The 22,978-nt window shown below is 43.1% G+C and overlaps 1 protein-coding gene and 1 long non-coding RNA gene across 2 annotated transcripts in view; both read right to left on the bottom strand.

Moving 5' to 3' along the window:
• CACNA1B (calcium voltage-gated channel subunit alpha1 B) overlaps positions 1 to 17,393 on the bottom strand; it is a 260,232-nt gene extending 242,839 nt beyond the window's left edge. The window contains exons 1-4 of the mRNA XM_090121688.1: positions 17,196 to 17,393; positions 16,686 to 17,082; positions 14,246 to 14,351; positions 6,718 to 6,857 (exon numbers count right to left, since the gene is read on the bottom strand). Coding sequence (XP_089977814.1) covers positions 6,718 to 6,857; positions 14,246 to 14,351; positions 16,686 to 16,945 — 506 coding nt within the window. The 5' untranslated portion in view covers positions 16,946 to 17,082; positions 17,196 to 17,393. The remainder of the gene's footprint in view (positions 1 to 6,717; positions 6,858 to 14,245; positions 14,352 to 16,685; positions 17,083 to 17,195) is intronic.
• Positions 17,394 to 19,577: 2,184 nt separating this feature from the next.
• LOC149915446 (uncharacterized) lies at positions 19,578 to 22,541 on the bottom strand. Its single transcript, XR_016458917.1, has 3 exons — positions 22,459 to 22,541; positions 21,620 to 21,749; positions 19,578 to 20,613 (listed from the first exon to the last, which is right to left on the bottom strand). It is a non-coding gene; the product is annotated as an uncharacterized LOC149915446 (long non-coding RNA).
• Positions 22,542 to 22,978: the final 437 nt, after the last annotated feature.

Here is a 22,978-nt window from a genome sequence, read left to right as displayed (position 1 = left end):
TAGGAGCAGATCACAAAGCCCAAAGTCCTCTCTCCACACCTGCAGTCTCTGTAATTGCCCGTGCATGGTACATCTGGTCCACTCAGAAGAGGCAATATTTCCCTGCCAAGAAATATTCCTCCTTTCAAGAGCTGTAAAAAGCTAAAACCACTGTCTGGACTCTGTACTAATTATCCTGGCTGGCTTTGATGAATCCCTGGCTGTGATGAAGAAGCATGCTTCCCTTTCATGTGCTATGGCCATTTTTGCTGGATAGCAGCTGAGCTTTGGGGCCTGCAGGTCAAGCACTCTTTAGGTCATGCCCTGCACCACTCTCCTTATGTGCCAAAAGCTTGAGAGAAGCATAGAATCCTAGAATCATTAAGGTTGGAAAATACAACTTAGATCATAAAGTCCAACCCCAACCCATCCCCACCATGCCCACTGACCACGTCCCTCAGTGCCACATCTCTGCATTTCTTGAAACACCTCCAGGACCTCCACCTCTGTCCCCTGGGCATCTGTTCCACTGCCCAAGCACTCTTTCAGAGAAAGAACATGAACAAGCACAAAACATGAAAATCAGCACAAAATGGAAAACCGAAGAAATGCTCCCATTCTCTCTCCACTCAGAGAAAAACTATTTGTCACTGCCTTTTCTGGCTTATTGTGTAGTACCCATCACTTATCAGTTAGCATACCAGGTATTCAATATCTTGAATTCAGTTCTAATAAAGTAAGAAAAGAGTGTGTTGATCTCATTATTTCTTTGCCCTTCAGAAATGTTCTGACCTGAAGCTCTCAGTGTGCCGCAACAGGGAGAGCAGAGCCTTGCTTCAAGGCTAACTTCTGCCAGGGAAGGGCTGGATCTACCTGTGGCTCCTCTGAGGGTCTGTGACCATCTGCAGCCCTTTGCTTCTTAAGCTCCCCACTGTGGCTTCAGTGTCCCATGAGCCCAGATGGTCAAGCCACAGATGAGAAGACAACCTTAAATTTAAGGTCCATATTGAGAGGACATGCCCTCTCCTCTTCTAATTACTAGCCACTTGTTTTCTCTGTCTTCCTCCATCACTTCTCCAGTACAACTGTCAGATCTCCACTTAACACTTTGCATTCAGGAAAACATGTTAATTCCCTTTCCCTCATCCTCTTTTTATTTAATTTAATATCAGAATGTATCCTGAGCTTTCCTGAGCTCAGGATACATTCTGACAAGCATTCATCCATCTTTGGAGCATAAAATAAATAGAGAACAGTGATCATCTCCATTAAAATCTGTAGAGGTTTTGTTTTTAGCATGACTCATGCATAATGCTAACAGCAATCAGACTTGGCCCATCACCACCCCTTCTGTATAACAAGTCTTACTTACTCTCCATGAGATGACTTGAAGCTAAAGCTTGCCTCTCTTAAAACACTCATTTGCCCAACTCCTGTTGCTGCTCAGCTTTGCTTTCTAGCAGAGACACAGCGAAAGTTCCATGTAGAAAAAAAGAAATTTGCATTTCCCTGCACCCACCTCCTTTATTCCCTAGCTGTCTCGATCTAAAGCTTTAAAAAGAAAACACCAAGCATACTGTCTAAGCAAAACTGGAAGCGCTTTCAAGGGTTTTTGTTATTCTACTTTAATTTTGGTTTTCAAATTACTATCCTCTACGGCTATTTGGAGGTGGGGGGATTCAACCATTCTCAGCAGTACATAAGCACTAGCCATGTAGGGCCCTATAGTTCAGTCATCCTACTCTAAGAGCTTTTGAATTCAAAAGGAATGTGTGTGGAGAATAAATGTTAGAGACTACAGGCATCTATGTTGTTTGGCAGCTTTAGGAATCCCAGCCCTCAACCAGACATTCACTTTTCAGACTATTTCCCAGCCTCATTACATCCTGTCTAAAGGGTACAATCTACCTCAAGCTGGAAGATCAGATCTCTGCAGCCCACTGTACAGACCAGGCTTCATGGTTCCTGTGCTTCTCCCTTTGATAGTCATTGCCGCAACTAAGCCTGCTGCTGCTTCTCATGCACTGCACCAGAAATAGCATCTTAGACTGCCCACGTACGGAGACGGTCCTGGTAACTAGCAAAGCAAATATCAAAGGATGAACAGGTCCTTGTTATTAAACGAGTTACCTTCCAGATTATTAGCATCACCACAACCTATCGTCCAGACAATCGAGATAATTCTAGCTTTCGTAATTTGTTCCCAACTGCCTGAGACATCAGTAATTGCACGGATACTTCGTACATATCTTTTGGCAGCTCCAGGCCTGGCACATGCTGTCTGTGCCAGTCCCACCGAGAGATCCAGGCAGCTGATCCAGCTGGCTCAAGGCAACAGCAGGACTCTTCAAGAGTGTTCAGTGCAGGCCGATTAAAAGCCAAAAAATTTAACTCTGCTCATAAATGACAGATCATGAGATTATTTTTTTTTTAAGTGCTCCATTTATTTATAATGGACATTAGCCACTCTTAGTGTTGGACAAACAACGCACACAGTTGTGGTCATTGCCTTCCAGAGGATTTAATGGAACCAGGGAAGGACCAAAATAGCAGCATAAGTCAGTGGTGCTCTCATGTTCAGGGAGGTCAGGTAGCTGAGGTCTCTGATAGGAGAAAAGATAGAGACTCAAAACTATAAACATGCAGAAAAGGGAATAAATTATTTCCCTGATCTCACAAAATCTAATGGAAAACCAATGGAAATGTCAGGTAGCTAGTGAGGAAGAGGAATAAGCAGCACCACTCTTTGTGGTGTGTAGCTGAATCATGAAATCTTTTACACAAGATATGAGGAAGCCAAAATTATAAACAGACTCCAGAACACGTAGGAGAAGAGCCTCCTTATAACTCTCAGTTTAAAAGCCAAGAGACCCATCTTCCCATGAACTCCAGCAAGAACAGATATGAGCCCTGAAGGTCCTGAATGCAGGTTCATAGGTCCAACGATGTAACCAAGGGGTCTGGATGTGGGGAGGGCTCTGTTTCCAGAGCAGCAATAGAAAATGAATAAATTCCCCTGATCTTCCCTCAAGAACAGTGCATTAAGGTTGTGTATTTCCAGGCCAGTTGGGCATTTGCCTCCTTTTTTTTTTTTTTTTTTCTTTTTTTTTTTTGGTGATTTAGAGTTGCTAATGGATGATGTGATCATAGGAGCAAATGCAAGCCCATGAAAACGTGAAAAATAAAATGAACAGGAGCAATAAACTACGTGTGTCTACCCAACAGCAACAGGCACATCACAGCAGGGCACATTTCCTCAATACTCATCTACAACTGGAAGAGTTTATAAGAAATAAATAAAAATAAATTACTGAGGGAAGAAAATCTTCCAGGAAGCAGCAGTCTATTATTTTCCCAGGCCTTTATTAGCAGCAGATCCACAGGCTTTCTTGGAAGAAAATGAGAAAAAGCATTGCAGCTCTGCTGTCGAAAGAAACCAAGGGAGTATTTTCTGGAACAGCAAGCCAAGCTTTTTAGGGCTACTATCAATTAGTTTCCAGTTTAGCTCAATAGGATATTGATCCTGGTCACAGAACCCTGATTTATTTTCTGATTAGCAAGTTTGACTGTTGGATTTTGACAAACAAGATGTCCATCACCGCAGAAAAAACAACCGTATTTATCAGTAATAACAATATGAAGGCTTTGAGTAGAAAAAGCTGGGGAGGGGTGTGTCAAAAAAAGCAGGTGTGGGAAGGGTTACTGCACGATCACTTTAACATTTACATAAGGGTAAGTTCAATTAATGCAGAGTCTTCCCCCACAGCCTCCTCCAAAACACACTCAGACACTGGCTGGCCTTCTTCCTATGGAAACAGCCAACGAGAGCAAAGATGCTCTTTGCTTTCATGGGTATTTTAGTTAAAAGCTGAAAATGAGATCAAGTTTTCTGACATTTGCTATCTACCTTAAAAATGTGCACCCAACAGGATTACCAGGTGTACAACCCTGCGTGTGATATCATGAAATGCATTCCATGTTCTTTCACATTTATATGGGAAAAAAAAAGAAATCAAAATCCCTCTATAATATTGAAGATCAATGTGAAACTGAGCTTAGGAACCGAACATCAATCGCTGCCCGCGAAACATGAAGTAACATATTCAAGTAGAAATCCTGCACATATGGCAAAGGAAAGCTTTTGATTTTGAGTAGTAAAATGATGTTTCAAAACCTGATGTCCTACATAACTGTATCTGTAAGAATACATAAAGCACAAGTTCAGCACTGTCCTTCTTTATTATTCTCTGATAAATTACAGAACCTAGCTTGATTCTGATTTTATTTTTCCAACAGATCTGCGATTGCCTTCCATAGAAAGGAAAATTAAAGCACCAGTTGTGCTACCACCTCCCTGGAGAAACAGCCAGGGCTGTTAGCAGTTAGCATTCTTCCTCAGCAGCCTGCCTTCAAAGTCTAAAAGCAGAAATACCAAGCTGCTATCTATCTGCAGTAAAACCCTCGCTCAGACTTCCCCTTGAGGAACAGCTAGCCAAGCAGGGAAGGCAATGGGTGGCTGAGAGGGTTTCTGGTCACTGAAGGAAGCATAAAGAAGAGGAGCGTCTGCTTTCTAGCACAGACCCATGGCAACACAGCAGTGAGGTAAAACATAAGGATCTAGGAAATTCAGAACAAAACACAGCAGGCTGCAGAGAAAATACTAATTTAACCCTGTGTTAATCTGCAGATAGTTCAATCTTATTTCTCTACTGCATGTCCCTTCGCATCATTAGTGGATTTGCAAATACAGCCCCAGATTGAGAAAAACATTTACCTAACCAAGCACACCTGATGCTTTCAGTAGGGTCAAACACCAACACTTGGTCACGAGCTCAAGAGCCTTGTTAAATCCAGCCCTCAGGATTAGAGGGCTGTGGGATTCCTCACTAGAGCTAGCCCTTGGTCTTGGTGCCGATTGGTTTTCACACTGCCTTCCCCACATTGCCTGCCTGGTGGGAAGTCCATGTACAAGACAGCTTCAATACAGCCCAGCTAGCATCACCATTGGAAACCAGAAGCTTTGACATTAACAGGATTGTACTTCAAAAGAATACGTGTGTTTGCAGATAGCAACAGGGTTCCTTATTACAGCTGTCTAATCAGGCCAATATTCTGCAATTATACTCCTAGATCAAGCAGCACTGCAAACAGCACTTGCAATAAAACTGGCACCAGAAGGATGCCCATGTCACGCCTATACATTGAGCATTCAACTGTGATTCCACAAGGATGGCACACACGCTCAGTTTCAGATGCTATTGCAAAATGTTGAAAGTTGCAATCACAGCCAAACGTTTTTTAACTATACATATTTTGATCCTTGGCCTTTGTTTATAAAAAAAATCAGGTAAAATCCAGTTAAATGGCTTTAATTTGGGAAAGCTTTTATGTAGGACCTGAAGTACAGAACCATTGGAACCAGCCAAACTCAGACAGGTACTGGAATGTTTTGCTGTGGGATAAATTAAAGCAAATTCTTCCCAGAACCAGGGCCTTAGTTTTGGTGGTTGGGTGCCTAGGTTTTCCATTTGTTTCTCTGAGCACACAGAAGGGTATTTTGCAAACAGGAAATCAGAATGTACGATTGGTGCAAATAATTGTAGCATCTATGCTAATTCTTTTTTTAATCCTGATACCCTGTGTGCTTCTAAGTATGTAAATCTGATTCTCCTTGTGGCTCCACTGAAGTTTCTATTGATTAAATACCCAGCCCCAGCAGCAGGAGGATCAAGCCCTGCATATTTATTTTCTTCCTCTCAATACATACAGAACTCCCTTTGGCCTCTCAATTGCTATATCACATGGTGTGCTGAATGCAAATAGAATTACAGTGCTAATGCACCCAATGAATATATTTGTATATGTATGCCAGCATTCTCCTACCAGCATCCTGCTGTACACCACTAAGTAGATCAAAGAATATATATTCATCACACCTGGAAGGTTTGTGAAATGAGTACATATTAGTAACAAGAACCAGTGTTCACTCAAAGAAAAACTGAGATTCCAAGATGAAGGCTGCAAGATCAGGACCTCATGCAGACCTTTGTAAAATCTAATGTTCACAGTGAAGTACAACCTGCGCACAGTAAGAGTTACTTAATGTTTATATTTTCATTAACCACAAGTTAAACACAGAAATTGTTGCAACGTGTAACAAGAAAACGTTTGCATTTCCCAGAAATAAATTAGTGGGGTCTCTTCAATTAGGATACAAAATCCACAGATAACATTTTCAACTACAGTCTTACAAGACATGCATCCTCCTTGAATTATTTTCAGCAACGTTGTTTTACAGCAAACTAAATTCATCCCTGTAGAAGCTTCACTGATTTCAGCGCAATAATATCTTAAAGATGAGATGCATTTAATTTGCTAGCTCACTCTACACTGACTTTTAAAGTCAGCCTGTAATGTCAGAAGATAGATTGATTTAAATCAGGTTCAAGTACCTCATGGCAATTAGAACCTGCAAAGCCTGAGAAATGTCAGTGAGTATTTGGATGAGATACATGCCAGCATGTATACAAATAAATCTCCCCAAAGTCTCACTGTAGTTGGTTCAAACAATGCTTTGAAAGTGACTCACTCAGCTCAATAATCACCATTTAAAGACAGTAAATGCAGTTTTAAAGCAATGTTTCACCACAACTACTTCCACTCTAACCCACAGTTTAAAAATAATGCAAATCAAAACAAGACTATCCCCTAAACTTAGAGCAAGAGGAGGTCACTTACCCTGTGAGGACCACAACAAAATCCATCACGTTCCAACCATTTCGGAGATAAGAGCCTTTGTGAAAAACAAACCCCAGAGCAATGATCTTTATACCAGCTTCAAAACAAAATATTCCAATAAAGTACGGCTCAGTGTCATCCTGCAAAGAATAAAAAGCAGAAGTGTCAAAGATACCCACATGACTGCACTTGCCTCAAAAATTATAGAATAAATATGTGCACCAACTTTCCATTCTTTTCAGCTCTGGACAGAGTTGAAACCAAAAGGTTCAAGTGTATTGAAACTAAGCATAGAGAAGGATTTCAGGATTAGTCTTCTGAGGATAAATTTGACTTTTTACATGGAAAATTCTATTTGCCTTCATTCTAGTGGTTTCACCCCCCACTTTTCACAATTACTCAAATTCCTGGAAAGAACTTTAATACTGAAATCTTGCTCCAGGCATATATCTAAATGTGAAGTCACATTTCTATAGTTATTGACGTGGAAGAAAAAACATTTCTGTTTCCTGGATGAACTATAAAAACAAACCAGAGTAACCTGGGGAAAACAAACCTACAAACATCACCAGGAAGTCTTTTATCATTTATTCCATCACTTATTTCACTCTTTGTGCTTCACATTCCACAGCTTCAAATCCATCTATTTTTGTTTTGTAGAGTGTCTGATTCAGGGACAAAACCTAATTTCCTTCTGTTAATAGTGGAAGCAGAAAGATTTTTGCCTTGTGCCTCCACTGAAGCTAAGACTTCATACTCCAACCCAATAAAGAAGAAAGCAAGTTTAGAGCTTTATTAAACTTCATTTCCATCCTTGGCACCAGATCCCTCAATATTATATTGATCCCTAGATATTATATTGATAAGAGTTTAAAGAAATTCATTTCTAAAAGGAAGCATTCACTGTTGGAAAGAGATACCAGCAAGAAACAGGAGCAAAGCAAAGGAAAAGGTGAAAGCACCAGGTGTCAATTTCAAGAGCATGCTAAGCAGCTTGAGCACCTGTATCCAATCTTCACACGTGCCTTAGATCCATGATTTTAGCTGAAGGTAATGGAAGTGGGGCAGCTCTACTTAAAAGAAAACAAACTACCAAATTAGGAAATTAGAGAATTGTTACTACAGTAGCTTTGATAATTCTGATCAAGAGTTGAGCTGTTGGGTGCAGTTGTTTATATGTTGTAGTTTTGTTAATGTCAAAAAGTAGTTTATTTTGTTCAGAAAGAACATGAGTATCGAGTCTTTGTGGCCACAACAAAGAAAGGAGCAGTTTTGATACAAATATTTTACAAACATAGTCAACCCTGCACTGGCACACAGACCATGCTTTAGGCATGATGTTTGTTACAGAAAGCCAGCTTTTCTCTTACAGAACAACATGATAGCATACCCTTCCCAAAGAGCCTTGAACACTTATCACGTTGATGTATACCCAACTCAGAAAATCAATCACAAAGCAGTAATCCCTGAGGGTACCTTTAAGCTGTTGGAAGTAACTACATGTAGACAGGCTTTTCCATCAGCTCTGAATTAAACTTTTGTTTCCTACCAAGAAGAGTCCTGCATCCCTACGCATGTCTCAGTGACACAAGACCTCTATATCCTTCTTTCTACAGCATCTCTAGTCCCTTCTACCTTTCCTAACCTCACTGCTCCCCCTCCTATTCCCCTGTCGCCAGGCAAGAAGGAAGAGAGGTCTGAAATTATTGTACAAGGTTTAAGGAGAATCTACCTTACCACTCCCTTGGCTTTCCTTTGTGGTAACAGAGCCATTCTAGCTGCCTACGTTGCCTAGGCTGCCTGCTCTTCAGCCCCACAACGCCTTCTAGATCAACAAACACCTAAAATCTTCACAAAACAAAGGCCTCCCAAGCTATCCTTCATTTCCAAAACACATCTACTAGTGGGCCTCTAAAAAGAGCTTTTCTACCACATTATAAAATAAATTTTAAAATTCCCCCACTCTGAATGCACTTCCTGCTTATTACTCCTTCACTTCTTGAATGCTTTATGTCTACTCTGCTACTAGTCATACACTCTATCTGGGTCAGATGCCTTGTGGTTAGAGCTCCCATCTTTAAAGGACCAGTGTTCAGTGCTATAGAATATGTTTTTTTCCCAAAGTTAGGAGTATACAGAGCTCTTAAGAAGTGAGTCAGAAACACTCTTATCAACATCTAAGAAATCAGGAAGGATCACATATGGGCTTGGGTCACCCTCAACAAGTTTGCTGATGATACAATGATACGAAGTGCTGCCATTCAGCGAGACCTGGACAGGCTGGAGAGCTGGGCAGTAAGAAACCAGATGAGGTTTAACAAAAGCAAGTGTAGAGTCTTGCACCTAGGGAGGAATAATTGCACGCACTGGTAAGGTTGGAGGATGACCTGCTGGAGAGGAGCTCTGCAGAGAGGGACCTGGGTGTCCTGGTGGACGACAGGTTGGCCATGAGCCAGCAGTGTGCCCTTGTGGCCAAAAAGGCCAATGGCATTCTGGGGTGCATTAAAAAGAGCGTGGCCAGCAGGTTGAGGGAGGTGATCCTCCCCCTCTACTCTGCCCTGGTAAGGCCTCATCTGGAGTACTGTGTCCAGTTCTGGGCTCCCCAGTATAAAAAAGACATGGAAAAGAGTCCAGTGGAGGGCAACAAAGATGGTGAAGGGCCTGGAGCGTCTCTCCTATGAGGAAAGGCTGAGTGATCTGTGTCCGTTTAGCCTTGAGAAGAGAAGACTGAGAGAAGACTTGATCCAGGTCTATAAATATCTAAGATGTGGGGGGTAGAGTGGCAAGGCCAGACTGTTTTCAGCAGTGTGTGGAGAAAGGACAAGGGGAAACGGCCAGAAACTGGAGCATAGGAAGTTCCGCACCAATGTGCGCAAGATCTTCTTTAGGTGAGCTGACGGAGCACTGGAACAGGCTGCCCAGGGAGGTGGTGGAGTCTCCTTCTCTGGAGATATTCAAGACCTACCTAGACACCTACTTGTGCAACCTGGTGTAGGGAATCTGCTTTGGCAGGGGGTTGGACTTGATGATCTCTGGAGGTCCCTTCCAACCCCTATGATTCTGTGATTCTGTCATTCAGGGTATTTATTTATTTATTTATTTATTTATTTATTTATTTAGGAAGGAAGGAAGGAAGGAAGGAAGGAAGGAAGGAAGGAAGGAAGGAAGGAAGGAAGGAAGGAAGGAAGGAAGGAAGGAAGGAAAACAACTATTGACAACATTGATGAGAGTGAGTAGCTGAGGAAATAAGAGGAGATAGAAAAATGATCTTTTCTAAAGCCTATCTAAATTTACACTAATTCAGCCTAAGAATCAGGTCAGTAACAAGGATAGAATTAAATACAAAAGTGATGCCCCTCTAGGTAGTAGGAGCTGCTGCTGAAAAAAAGGATTTGCATTAGTGTGTGTGATGGAAGGATGTGGAGTGGGTGATTTGCCCTGAGCAACACTGAAACAGCACTACTGTCAATTGAAAAATCCTGCTTCCAGGTCATCCTGCAGCCCCTTTCAGATAGGGTACTGGGGTCTTGATTGAATTCAAGTTAGGGAGGTAGGAGATGATAAGTATCAATGTGAATACTTAGAAAGAGGGTGGAGAATTTGGGCAGCAGCCAGAGCTGTGCCAGCAGGTTGTTTGCTGTGGACACAGCAAAGCTTGAGTCTGGGCCAAACACACATTTAATCAATATGTTTCAGATCAGAAACAACTTCTACATCTGGGAAGTCATTACTATTCCTAGTCCATTTTCTAACGTCTTTCCTTGGCCTTTGGATGTGACAGCCTTAATAGATTTGGGTGTGTAAGCCTTTGTTCATGCAAAGCTTCATATGAACTGCTCATATATGGCTACATGAAGTGCCAGTGAATAGGTTAAAGAATTAAATCCATTAGGCAAGTGAAGGATCTGTTATGCTGAATATCTGAGAAAACAATTATGTTCCATTCTCACATCAAAACCAGCCAAACACTAGGAGCCCTATAGTGACACACATCCTACAGACCCACTGATATCTTCAAGCAGGCTGTCCACAAGAGCAGAGCAGAAAATAAGTTTCTTATTCTGTTAGTTCAGATATTGTGTCTGTCAGGCTGAGAAAAATTCATAGTCTATAGAAGCTTCACATGAAAGAAAGAAAGAAAGAAAGAAAGAAAGAAAGAAAGAAAGAAAGAAAGAAAGAAAGAAAGAAAGAAAGAAAGAAAGAAAGAAAGAAAGAAAGAAAGAAAGAAAGAAAGAAAGAAAGAAATTAGCAGGACAGTGGAGAGAGCACAAGCACACCTCAGACTGGACAGCCAAGAACACAATGGCAGAGGCATCCACCTGCAAGGTCATTCAGGCTTCAATTTGAAGCTCACCTTCCCACATCTGGAGCTCTCACCATCAGACTCTGGGCCACTCAGTGCAATTCCCTCAGCACATTTTATCCTGGCATTGCTCCAAAGTGTATAAACAATGCAATATTTATTGGAACAGAGTGAAACTGCCTCTACAAACTATTGGCTAAGTCATTCAGCTGAGACAGAGAGCAGTAAGCTTGCAGCATTCCCGCTCCAATGGATAATTACTGATTTGAAGTAAAAACTTCCAGCAGCCAAAGAATGCCAAGCTCCCAGACCAGCATAGGCAAGAGCCTAGGGAGTAGAGTATTCCCCTTCCAGTGGGAGTGTGAGATTATTTCTCTTGTCTGAAAAACAAGAATTTGCAGGCAAGGTTCCAACTCACTTCTAACTGCTTTAACCACCACACTGACGTACTTTCAGAGCGTTGATTTTGACTCCCATTCTAGTGTCACTTTTTCCAGTGATAGACACTAGGTACATTTCTGCCCCTACAATTGGGTTTTGACAAAGTTTCCAAACACTGGTTATATTTTTCCTGGATTTTATTATCAGACTGGTCTTCCCCATCCCCATATAAACCTCAGTTGTGCAGAAACTCCAGACAAAAAGAGCTAGAAGTTAACTAAGTCCTGGGACAAAAGAGGCATCAACAGCTTTTCTGTGCTACAAACTATATACTGAATATGAACTAAAAATGATTACTTATAATTCAGCCATTCAACTCTTGAGATACTGCATATACTGATATATCACTTGCTCTTCCCATGCACTCAATTAACCTTGCTTGTCAAGAAACATGAGCATGGAAAGCAAATTGAGATTGCACTGCAGGATCATATCTTGGGTCCCTGGGGAGATACATTGAGGAAAATCTTGATCAGAAGAGAAAAATAACGAAAATATTTGCAAGGATTTTTCCTTCATCTTTTTCTCATCTTTAACAAACAGATGATCTTAAGATTCCTTGTCTTCCTATCTGTGGTACAAAGTATATGAGCAGATTTTGTTTTCTTTCAAAACCTCACCCCACATCTCGCAGTGGTAAAAGGCTGATGGCATACATCTCATCCTTAACATCTGATTAACTCTTCAGCAATGAATCTGCAGTCCAGTTTGGAGTTTTAATGAACCCAGGAGAAAGGAATATATAGCCATAAATCATTAGCCAGAAGAGGCCATTTCTATTCCTGCCAAAGACAGTAGAAAAGCACCTGGTGTTATATGTGGACTTATAATCTGGCTCAAAAAAAACCTGAAAATATATGGCATAGTTTGGCCACTCTGTTTTAACAGAGAATTGTAACATTTTCAGTGAAACTATTCACAGTTTGTGGGACACAACAAGAGCATTCTAATGAGGTTTCGCTTTAAAAAACAGAAGACAGTTCTTATTCGCAATGCTTAATTTTTAGAGCACATTTTGAAAATAGAAAACATCATGATTTGTAAGGATTATCACTGTTATTCTATGCTAAACTCTTTAATACTGCAGTTACAGATGTGCTGTTGTTAAGATGGGCTCAGAATATGTGGTTAAAATACAATGCTGCACAGCATTGTTTGGGACAAAAATTGAGGGTTAATTCTTCCTTCATCTCCAAGGCAGAAGCAACAAGTTGGGTACTATGCATTTAATTCATTCAGTTATTTTACACTGCCATTAATGCCAGTGCCCTGCACAGTCATAATATGGGCAGAAACCTAAAGAGTACATGGAAGCATGGGGCACTGAAAAACAACTAATGCAAAGGAGAAAAGAAGCAATAAATACCATCCTGGATCCATTTGTAAGTGTGGGGATACAGTGCAACATAGACACAATATGCTAACCATACCACCTCCTGCATAAAATAACAAATCGCTGTAAGGTTACCAAGCCAGAATATTCACAAAACTACCTTTCCCCTTCACTACTGTATATGTTTAAGATCCATGTATGGAACGCTGGAATTTTCCCAGCTCAATCATCATTCTGAATCTGTGCTTTGCTCACAAACCCAGTTTTGCCTTTCTATCAGACATATAAAAACACATTGTCGTCTAATGAAAAAGTTCAACACATTTTTCATTTTTTTCATTATTACATCTTAACTAGAAATCATAGAATCACAGGAGTTGGAAGGGATCTCTGGAGATAATCTAGTCCAACACAATAATAATAATTAATATTAAAAGTGAGTAGTATACAATGTAAATAGGCAGTCAGCATCAGCAGATAGATTTCCAAGTAGGCAGTATCGACCAGATGAGCCTGAAGTTCTTTCTAGATCTATCAGTTACACACTTTTTCCCTCTGTTTTCTCTTTTCTTCTGTTTTGAAGACTGAAATTGTAAAAGTTGCCCACTGTAAGGACCAGACTTAGAAACAGTAGCATCCAGCTTTCAGAGGTTCAAGCATTTGACAAGAAGGATAATATTATCGTTGTTTCAATAATTTAATGTCTACATGTAAAACACATGGAAATACATATTTATTAATCCTTTGAACATATACCAAGACAAATGAATTTAGACATGAAATATATTCCAGATCATTAACAGCAGGAGAAAAAAAAAAATCAGACCAAGTATTATCCATTTTTTCCTACAGCGATGATAAGTGAAAGAATGATTTTGAAGCTATTCTTATATTTCCTTCTGAAATAAGGTAATTGAGCTCATTACCATAAAGCCTGCTGGTAAATTATTTTCCTCTGTAAGTTGGTTTCCTTTTTGGCAGGGGAATGTAATATTCTAAATCCAAAGTTTGCTTTGTATGCTTAATATACAGCTGTAGCTGGAAGACAGCTGAAAGACTCATGGGCCTAAAGGTTATTCTGTTCTAACACTTCCTTTGAAAATATCAAAGATATTCATTTGATTCTACACATAAATCTGAGCAGCCCCTTCCTGTCTTGGTCTACATACAGTGCAAGTTTGCTGCTCTTCTGTTATGCTGTAAAGTCCCCCACTTTTCTTGAAATTGCACAGGATTGGCTATCGTGATGAAGCATTCTTGTGCTTATAGAATCGGGAGGCTGTAGTTCTGTTTGTTGTCAATACCTTATTTGTTCTGATTGTAAGTTCAATTTCTATTTGTTTACATATGGATCTTGAAAATAGATACAAGTACCCACAACATTGGGTGGCTGATCGCTTTTTGTATTAAACTAGAAGAAAAAAAAGTCTAAATAAATGAATAGAACTCACCAATCTCTCTGACATAGGTGTCTTGTCTCCATCCGGCAAATGTTGCTCCAGAGCCAGCACAATACAATTGGCTATGATTGTAGCTAAAATCATATATTCAAATGGAGTGGGAACCAGAAGTTAAAGAAAAAAAACAGGACAGCACAAGAAGAACCACAATTCAACTCATTTATACCTAAAGCAATTACAGTTGAATGCTCAAAGATCTGTTATCTCTTTTGGAGACGCTTGGTCTCCTAGACTTTCTCAGTTCTTTTGGGGGTATCTTTGGAAGAAGAACAGGAAACTAGATTTCATCTTTGTGAAAGTTAGTGACCTACACAAAATCAGAGCTACTCAAGGTGAAGAGTGCAACAAGGATGAAGAAAGGAAAAAATAAAATGTAAAAAAAAAAACAGAAAGCTATCTTTTTATCATTATTGAATGAGATTAATGACCCAAACCGAAACAAAATAGATAATACAGCTGCATGTAATCTGCTGAATTATTATTCAGAAATTTGCCATCACTTAACTTGCTCGCATCATGTAAACAAGTGATGGACTCGATAAGTTCAATTTAGTGTATCTACACAGGTCCAAACTGCTAGATTGCAACACCTGCTCCTGATGAGAGCAAAATAGACAGTTCTCTATCGAGATGCAGAAGAGAAGAGATCTTAGAGGAAAAAAGGCAGACCCAACACAGGGTAGCCCCTTGTCTCACGCCTTCATTCTAGCCGTTGCGAGTCGTGGCGTTCCTAGGGCGGATCCACGTCGCGGGCGGCAACGTTACCCCAGCACGGCGGACAGCTCCGCTCAGCACCGCGGACAGTTCCGTACCACACAGCGGGAATCGTGCATCAGAACGCTGGGTCGCGCCCTTTTCAGCACCGTGGACAGCGCCCGTTCGGCACCGCGGATAGCGCCGTCCAGCACCACGGATAGCTCCGTCACTCAGTACCACGGACAGCGCCTGCCCTGTCTGCCCCCGCCCTCCTGGGCCGCAGCTCGGCCAGGACCCGGCCCCGTAGCTCGGGCGTGGGGACCTGCTGGTGGCTCTGTTGAGCCGGCTGGGCTCCGCAGCGCCGTGGGCCCCCTCCCCACACTGTACGCTAAAAGAGCAGTAGCTCAAGAGACTAGCGAGGGATAGAATGTATCTAGCCTTGCAGGAAATGCGATGCTTTGGCTGCCACTGGGGCTTTGAAGCTTGTTTATTCATGCAGGGAGCAGAAACGGATAAGGAAGTACAGCAATGCCTGTGGTTTTATAATTCAGATGGAGAGATCAATACGCGTGTGTATTCAGGAGGAAAAGAAGTGCATTCACTCTACTGGTATATTTTTTTCTGTTAGTCTCTTTGGAAGTGAAAGCTTGGGAAGACTAAAGGGGAGCCAGCCTCCATGGCAATTGAAAGTGTTGCTAGGAGGCTGAGAGAAGGCCTTCCTGATGTTAGCTCACAATTAATTGGTGTGTGTTCAAATGAAAAGAAAACAACCTGTTCCCTTGAGATCGCCACTGTAATGCACTCCTGTACACACACACGCACGTACATACACGCATGCACTACCTCTACTCCCTGGTAACCTCAGTTAATCTTAGAAGAAGAGCCTACTTCCTTTTTGTCACAGCTTACAACCCCTCTGTGTGTATCATTATAAGCAAAGCCTCCTTCTAAGGAAGATATCTGCAGCTCACTCGGCCTGGAAGCTGGTTCTGAGACAGAAAGCATCTGCCCCTTTCACAATACAACAGATGAGCTTTCTCTCCACTTACTGCCTTCCCCTCTCACAGGGCTTCACTTTTTTTGCTGTTGTTGTTTTGTTTTTAGAACAGGCTAAGCTTAGATTAAGTACTTCATTCAAAGTGATAAGATTCCTGTTGGTTCCAATGAATTCAGGACATAGGGTACTGAAAAAACAGCTGCATTGGTTGTGTTAGTGGGATTTCACAAGGTACCTTAGCTACCAATGTCTCTCCTATCAATGCAGTTTAATGCTAAGGTGTCACCATTTTTATCTTACATTTATTCTTCTTTTCAGAGTTAGAAATAAGAGTTGTAAGTCTGTAAGATGGAGATAAGAATAGGGATTCGTTAGCAGAAGTCTAACAAATCCGTTAGCATTTCATTTAAATTGTAGAAATATAAATCTATGCAACTATATGTCTCTCACCTAAATACACACTGGAATGCATGTATACCTAACACCCCTGGCACAGTCAAAAGCACACTCTGCTGCTCCCACAGAAGCATTTTCCTGTGATACCAAACTACACAGCTGTACATTATGTCAGACACAAGGATCTATGTCGCACACACCCATTACACACACTGGATCACACATGCACATCTATATTAGCAGCAGACACTCATCCTCAGCTGACTAGAGGGGTCTCATTCTCCATGTCTCCCCCCTCCCCAGCTTCCCCACCATGCCCACACAGCCTCCCTGAAAGGATATGGCCATTCTGTTATTCTCTTGGCATATTTCCGTATAACATTATCTTCACTGAAGATGAAGAGGGATCTGTTGACTGTGAAGCAGTTCTGTTTGACAGGGATGGGGTTGTAGAGAGCCATAGTCCGGGCCCTCTGAGCCATCGACTGCTTATACATCCTCTGGCCGGCTTGGGGGCCACCTTGCCGGCTGCTCCCTCTTCCAGCCCCGGCCGGCCCTCCACCTCCATAGCGTGTTGGTAGATCATCCCCGAACCGAGCCATTCTCTCAGCGCACGGAGCTGGGTGCTACAATCCAATCTGGCAGCCGAGACGAGAGGAAGACGCATCACAGCGCGCAGCACTTCTCCCTCCGGGGGCTTCTGTTGCGGGGTCGGGATTGATCGCACCAAAATATATAGCTAGATTTTTAAAAAATAAGAAGAATAAAAATTTCCTTCCCTTCCTCCGCCCTTCCTCTTCGCTCGCCGCTGGGGCTGCCCGGGTAGAAGGAAGGTGCCGATGCTCCGCTCACCTCCCCACACAGGTGCCGTCTCTTCGCCCCGACCTCATGGCCGAAGCCGCGGGGCTGACGCGGTCCCTTCCGCGGCGACCGACGGGGTTCTGGGTTGGGAAGGGGCTGCGCTGCTGCCGTGCCCACCGCCGGAGCGCTCCGCCGTGCCCAGCCCAGCCCGGCCCTGCCCGGCCCGGCCCCGCCGCATGTGATGCCCGGAGCCAATCGGTCGCCGCGGCTCCGCCCGTTCCAGTCACCGGCACCGGGAGGCGGGGAGGGAAGGAAGGAGCCGACCCGGCCCGGCCGCCACCTCCACCCCGCTAAATACGATGGAACCGCGGCCACTCCCCGGGGCAGCGGGGGGAGGAGGATCCGAGTGCCCCCAGCTCCACGAACGGCTCCGCAGCCGCGCAAAAAGCCCCAACCCGGAGGTGCGGGTGGAGGGGTTGGGGAACAGGCGAGGCAGCCCCCGCGCCTGCGCGCCGCTGTCCAGATGTGCGCTGCCCAGCTCCTGCACCCATGGAAGCTGCAGGGCAATGGGGCTCCAGCCCCCCCCCCCCCCCCCCCATTAAGATCCCTGGGGAAGGTTTAGAGAAATGGGGGGCTGGGGTTGCAGAAGCTCTTCTGAGAGCCTGACCCCATCCTGCCCCTACAGGATGGAAGGGGGCTGCAAGAACAGGGCACATGGATAACGTAGTGCAAAGCTGAATGTGTGCAGGCTGGCTTAAAATGGACAGCTGCATCCTGGACAACTTTGTTTCTCCTTGGTTTGTGTGACTCTTGTAGAGCATGGGATACTTTTAGTTCCATATTTATGGATGAAATCCTTTAATCCTGTTTATTCCAACACCCTCTATTGCTCCCATCCACCCCAAGTCAGAAAGCTCACTCCTTGTTCCTGAAGCACTCACACCAGAAGTCACTGGAGTAGCTGGTAAGGACACCCTTCTTCTACATTTAGGCTAAACCAACAATAAAAATTACTAACCTCTGGGGCCCTCCAGAGAAGTCAGGGCTTTCAACAAGGGGACATTTTCACTTCCTCCCAATAAGGAAACCTTGGATTCTGCTGCTTATGAGTTTTTTGCCTTAGTCATCCAAGCTGTCTCAGTTCAAAACCAACCCACCAACTAGGCAAGACTGTAGCAACAACATCTGCTGACTTCAGGAGAGAGCAACAGGGTTTTCACAAATAAGGGCTGGCAACATCCAAAAGGGCAACTCTCCAGAAGAAAGCAGTTTGTTTTTTTGTTTTGTTTTTACAGAGGTCTTTGGCATCTGAAGGGGTTTCTCACATTGCAGAATGGCCAGAAGATGCCCTTTGGAGGCATCTGGTAGCAACATTAACTCAAGGAGCTGTAGAAGAAAGCAGCAAGGGAGGAAGGCACAGCATTTCTTGCTGCTTTGAGGGTTGGTCAAAGCCATCTGAAGCCCTGGGCACAAGACAGTGAGGCTGGCAAGGCTGCAGTTTGCCTTTCCACGTGTTTTTGAGAGGCAATGGGGCTGACGAACATAAACCAGGACTTGCCCCCCAATCCCAGCTCCGCATAATCTGCAGATTGAATTGAATGCTGGAGCCATTGGTAAAAGCTTTGCCTGGAGAAGGAAGATTATGTCTTTGAGAAACAGGGCCTCACTCTTCAGCTACCATCAAGTTGCTCTGGCATCCACCAGCTCAGAACCCCCATGACACCCAAACCATCCCTGGATACAGATTAATATGCATTTCCTCATGTAAGTCATCATCCATTAAGCATCACACTGAAGCTGATCCCCACAAATGGACGCACCAGGGAAGCCACGTCATCCTTTTACCAAGGCAGAAGGAGGGTGCAGAAAGCTCACAGCTCATGGGCTGGGAAGAGTGGGAGGTGCTTTTTCCCCTTTAGATTTCCCTAAAAATATCATTTTCACCCTCACTGCAGCTTTTCTATAATGAATTTAGAAAAGCAAGTTCCCCCCAGCTGATTTATTTTGTCTAAATTCTTACTTCTCAGCTTCTGGTCACTCATTCTAACATCCTGTGATCTTATGCTATTCAATGGAGGAAAAACTGGCTCTTTCTGTCAGTAACCACTGGAAGGAGAAATGCCATTTTCAATAATCCCTCACCTCTACTGATAGAAATCAGCATCTGGAAAATTAAATATATTAGCTTACAGAAATCTTCATGCCTGCATCCAACAAGACAAAGGCTGAGGAACAAAGTAAGAAAAGTAAGAAAAATAAAAACAAACCAAAAACAAACTAACAAAAAAAAAACCAAAAAAACAAAATAAAACAAAACAAAAAAAAAAAAAAACAAGGAAATAACACAGCCTTTCATATCAAATGGCATTAAGAATCAGGTATAATGTGGACTCCTGTGTCTTTTTCTCTCCTCCCAGAGCCCACAAGCCACCAACTCTCCAGCACAGCACTGCAGGAAGTCAGCAAACAGGGCAGTGGGAGTGTTTGTGACAGCTAGAAAATGGTGCAGTGTGGTGTGGTGTTGTTCTCTTACATCACTGCTTGCCCTTCTCTCTATCTGCATGCTCAGGATTTGTTTTGAGTTGTGTTGGTTTGTTTTTTTTCACACCATAAGGAAGATCACACAGATCTTAAGCTCTGAAATCCTTAAGCACAAGAAAGAGGTTGCAATTGCAGGGATTATTTAAGCTTTAGAAAGGGAAGCATCAGGATTTAGTTGGGCTTTTTAAGATTATGAGCAGAGCAGGGAGTTAAGAGACAACCAAAGAAATCAGAGCGCTAAGACAGGTCAGACGTCTGTGGTCTATCACTACAGGAGGGCAAAGAGCAATTTCATGGTAAATTCTAAAAATGGATTCGGTAATGAGTAACCCCTCCCAGTAAGACCTAAAGACAAAGGTGAGAAAAATCATACTGCCCTCAGCTGCCTCATCTTCAGCAATGAGCTGTCCTCCTCTCTGAGCTGCTTTGCCAGGCAACCAAGCACTTCCCTGGACTTTCACCTCCATCCAGAAGACCAATCCTGAGGTAGGTGATGGGCTGACTGGAGCAGTGCTTACATCTGGGAAGCTAGATCTGCCTTGTTGAGACCATACAGAGACAATGGTGTGAGGATCTTGGCACATAGCTGCATCACCAGGGTAAGTAGTCAACAGGGGCTCCCAGGACAGTCTGGATCCACCTCTCTGAAATTCCCAAGGTTGAGGAACACAGCAGCCACTTCAATCCTATGCATACTGGAGCTCAGGTGCAAGGTTATTATCAGATAGAGCAACTTCCAAGAGTTCCAAGAGCACAATATTTCCACAAAATTAATAAACGACACAGGCTGCACATTGCTTTCTATTCCATAGGAAAGTCTGAAGCTCTGGGCCAAGAAAAACAGCTTACAGAGCTGTTCCTGGCCACTGACTTCTCTCTTCACTCACATGCATGCAATTTGCTCCAGCTGTGCTAGAGGAAGATCCTGCTGTGATGCAGGTAGAGAAAACTGTTAAAGGTTGTGCTCAAGTATGCCAGAAAATGCTAAATGGCATTATGGAAAAGACAGAGAGGGGAGGGCAGTGGGAAAGACGCTCTGTTAAAGTTTGTCAGCAATACAAGGATAAAACAGTTATCAAAGGGAAAGAAAAGACTCATGAAGACACAGCTCCTCTTATGCACATGTCACGATCCTGGTACTGCATGTAATACAAACAGTGCCCTGAGTCACTGGGACCCATTACCATCAGCTGCTGTACTAATGTAGATTAAGAGAGACCCTGACCTGATTGCTCAGAGTTTGAGTTGGGAGTGTGAATAGTGAACACCAGAGCTGCCTCTGACATCACTGCACCATATTTGAGCCCCAGCAACACCAGGGCAGTGCTTCCTCCCCAGAACAGCAAAGCAATTTGCTCACATGCACCCAAGTGCTCACAGCAGAGGGACCTCAACAAGACGATGGACAGAAAGTGCTGTTTTTTACATCAGCCTTCATACTTCAGTTCTCCCCAACATTTCCAAGATTGTTCTTATCCCATTGATCTCAAAGACTGACCAACCAGCAAGGAAAGGCTGCAAGATCACACCTCCTCTTCCATGAACTTCAATTCAGCTGAAAACTTGGTCACCAGAGAGGGGAACTTGGTGATTCAGCCTGTCTTCCAGCACGTATCTATCTGTGCTACCAAAATGATTAAGCTCTAATCCTCATTAAGATTCAGGTCTGTCCCATGCTTAGGCTGTTCTGAAAATCTGCCTAGATGCTTCTCAGTATATCCAGATGTCACAACAACATTTCAAATCTGACTTCAGACAGAATTAAGTAATATATAGGCTCAGTTCTGGGTGAACAACACTCTTGTAACCTGAGAGTGAGCAGCATCGCAAAAACTGATTGAGCACCCTGACTCTTCTGGCCATCATCATGAGCTAGGTGGGTTGGCAATGGAAAGTCAGAGGTTTATACTGAAGGAAATTCATCAGTCACTTACCCAGAGGTCAACACAAGTTGAAGGCAGCTTGCTCCCAGGCTTCTTTCCATGTGAAACCAGCAATGTGTACTTGTCCCACACAGATGCCTGCTATCAAGCTCCCAGTACAACACGAACATTTCAAATCACACTGTGAAAGTAATCACAGTTTGCCAGATTATTTTCATTCTTCATACTGAATACAGATTGATCAAGGACGAAGAGTACGTTGCCTTCTCCATGATGGGCAAGAGAAGATATTCAGGCATAGAGAGAAAAGATGGATAAAGGAATATGGAACACACAGGGAAATGTTTCCATGTTTGGTGTGAGGATAAGGTGGAGGAGGGCCCAGACTACTGAGTCTCCTCAAGTTTTTAAGACCTTGAGAGTAACACACCACAAAAGCATCTTCTCCCCAAGTTGCAGGGTGGCAATTGTGGTGACAGCCTGTATTCTAATAGCAAGGAAGATGGTGGTATAATTTTTGGCTACCTGCAGCTTCAGTGGGTGTTTCTGCAGCTAATGTCTGCAAAAATTTGCCATTTGCATGGACAACATCCTTAATTATGCAACTGCACGTGGAATGTGTCTGAGGAAGGGCACAGGGAGGGAGCAGATACCTCTTCAGTATTTCCTTCTACTGAAACAAAAAAGAAAGAGCCTTTGCTCTGGAAGAGCTGGAAACAGCTGTGAGCAAGCTTATCTCCCAGGAGGTATCACTGCAGGTGAATGAAGCAGCATGGAGTAGTGACAATATCTACAGTGCTGTAGCTGCAGTTAAGTGGGAATCCATCCTCATCTTTTGGTAGAGACTTAGCTAAGCCAGGTGAAGCCCGGACCCGGTTAGTGGCACTAACCTCACACATCCCATCGTCATGCAGTCCTGGAAACTTCTTTGAATCCTTTCATCAGGACATCCTTTGTCTTCCAGTTTCCAAGTGGTTTTAAGGCCTTCTAACCTAAGAAACAAAACAGATCTTAGCAACACATGGTCAGGTGACAAAAGAAAGAAAAAACAAGGATTAGTTTCCTATACTGGGTCTTAAGTTCGTAGGGCACAAAATAAAGATAAAGCACGTAAAGAGGTGAAAAGAGGATGTCTTAAAAAAAAAAATTGGCTTTGCCAAAGAGAGATTGCAGATACACGTCAGATGCACAGGCAGGGATTTAGAGCTGGTGCAGAAATAAGTTCTCCCCATTCCCCAAATCCTTGCTTTGGCCAACATGCAGTGAGCTCTACAGTCTGCTGGCAAAGCGCTGAGTCAAAGCCGCCAGATGTAGGGTCCACCAAGGTTTAATCTGAGCTCTCTCAATAACCCTGGGCACATGGATATTTATATAAGGTCATTACATCAGGGGTTCCTTTGCTGTTTCCCT

Source organism: Phasianus colchicus, chromosome 19 (assembly GCF_987193195.1).
Source record: "Phasianus colchicus chromosome 19, bPhaCol1.hap1.1, whole genome shotgun sequence".
Lineage (NCBI taxonomy): Eukaryota > Metazoa > Chordata > Aves > Galliformes > Phasianidae > Phasianus > Phasianus colchicus.
This window is presented reverse-complemented; position numbering and strand designations above follow the sequence as displayed.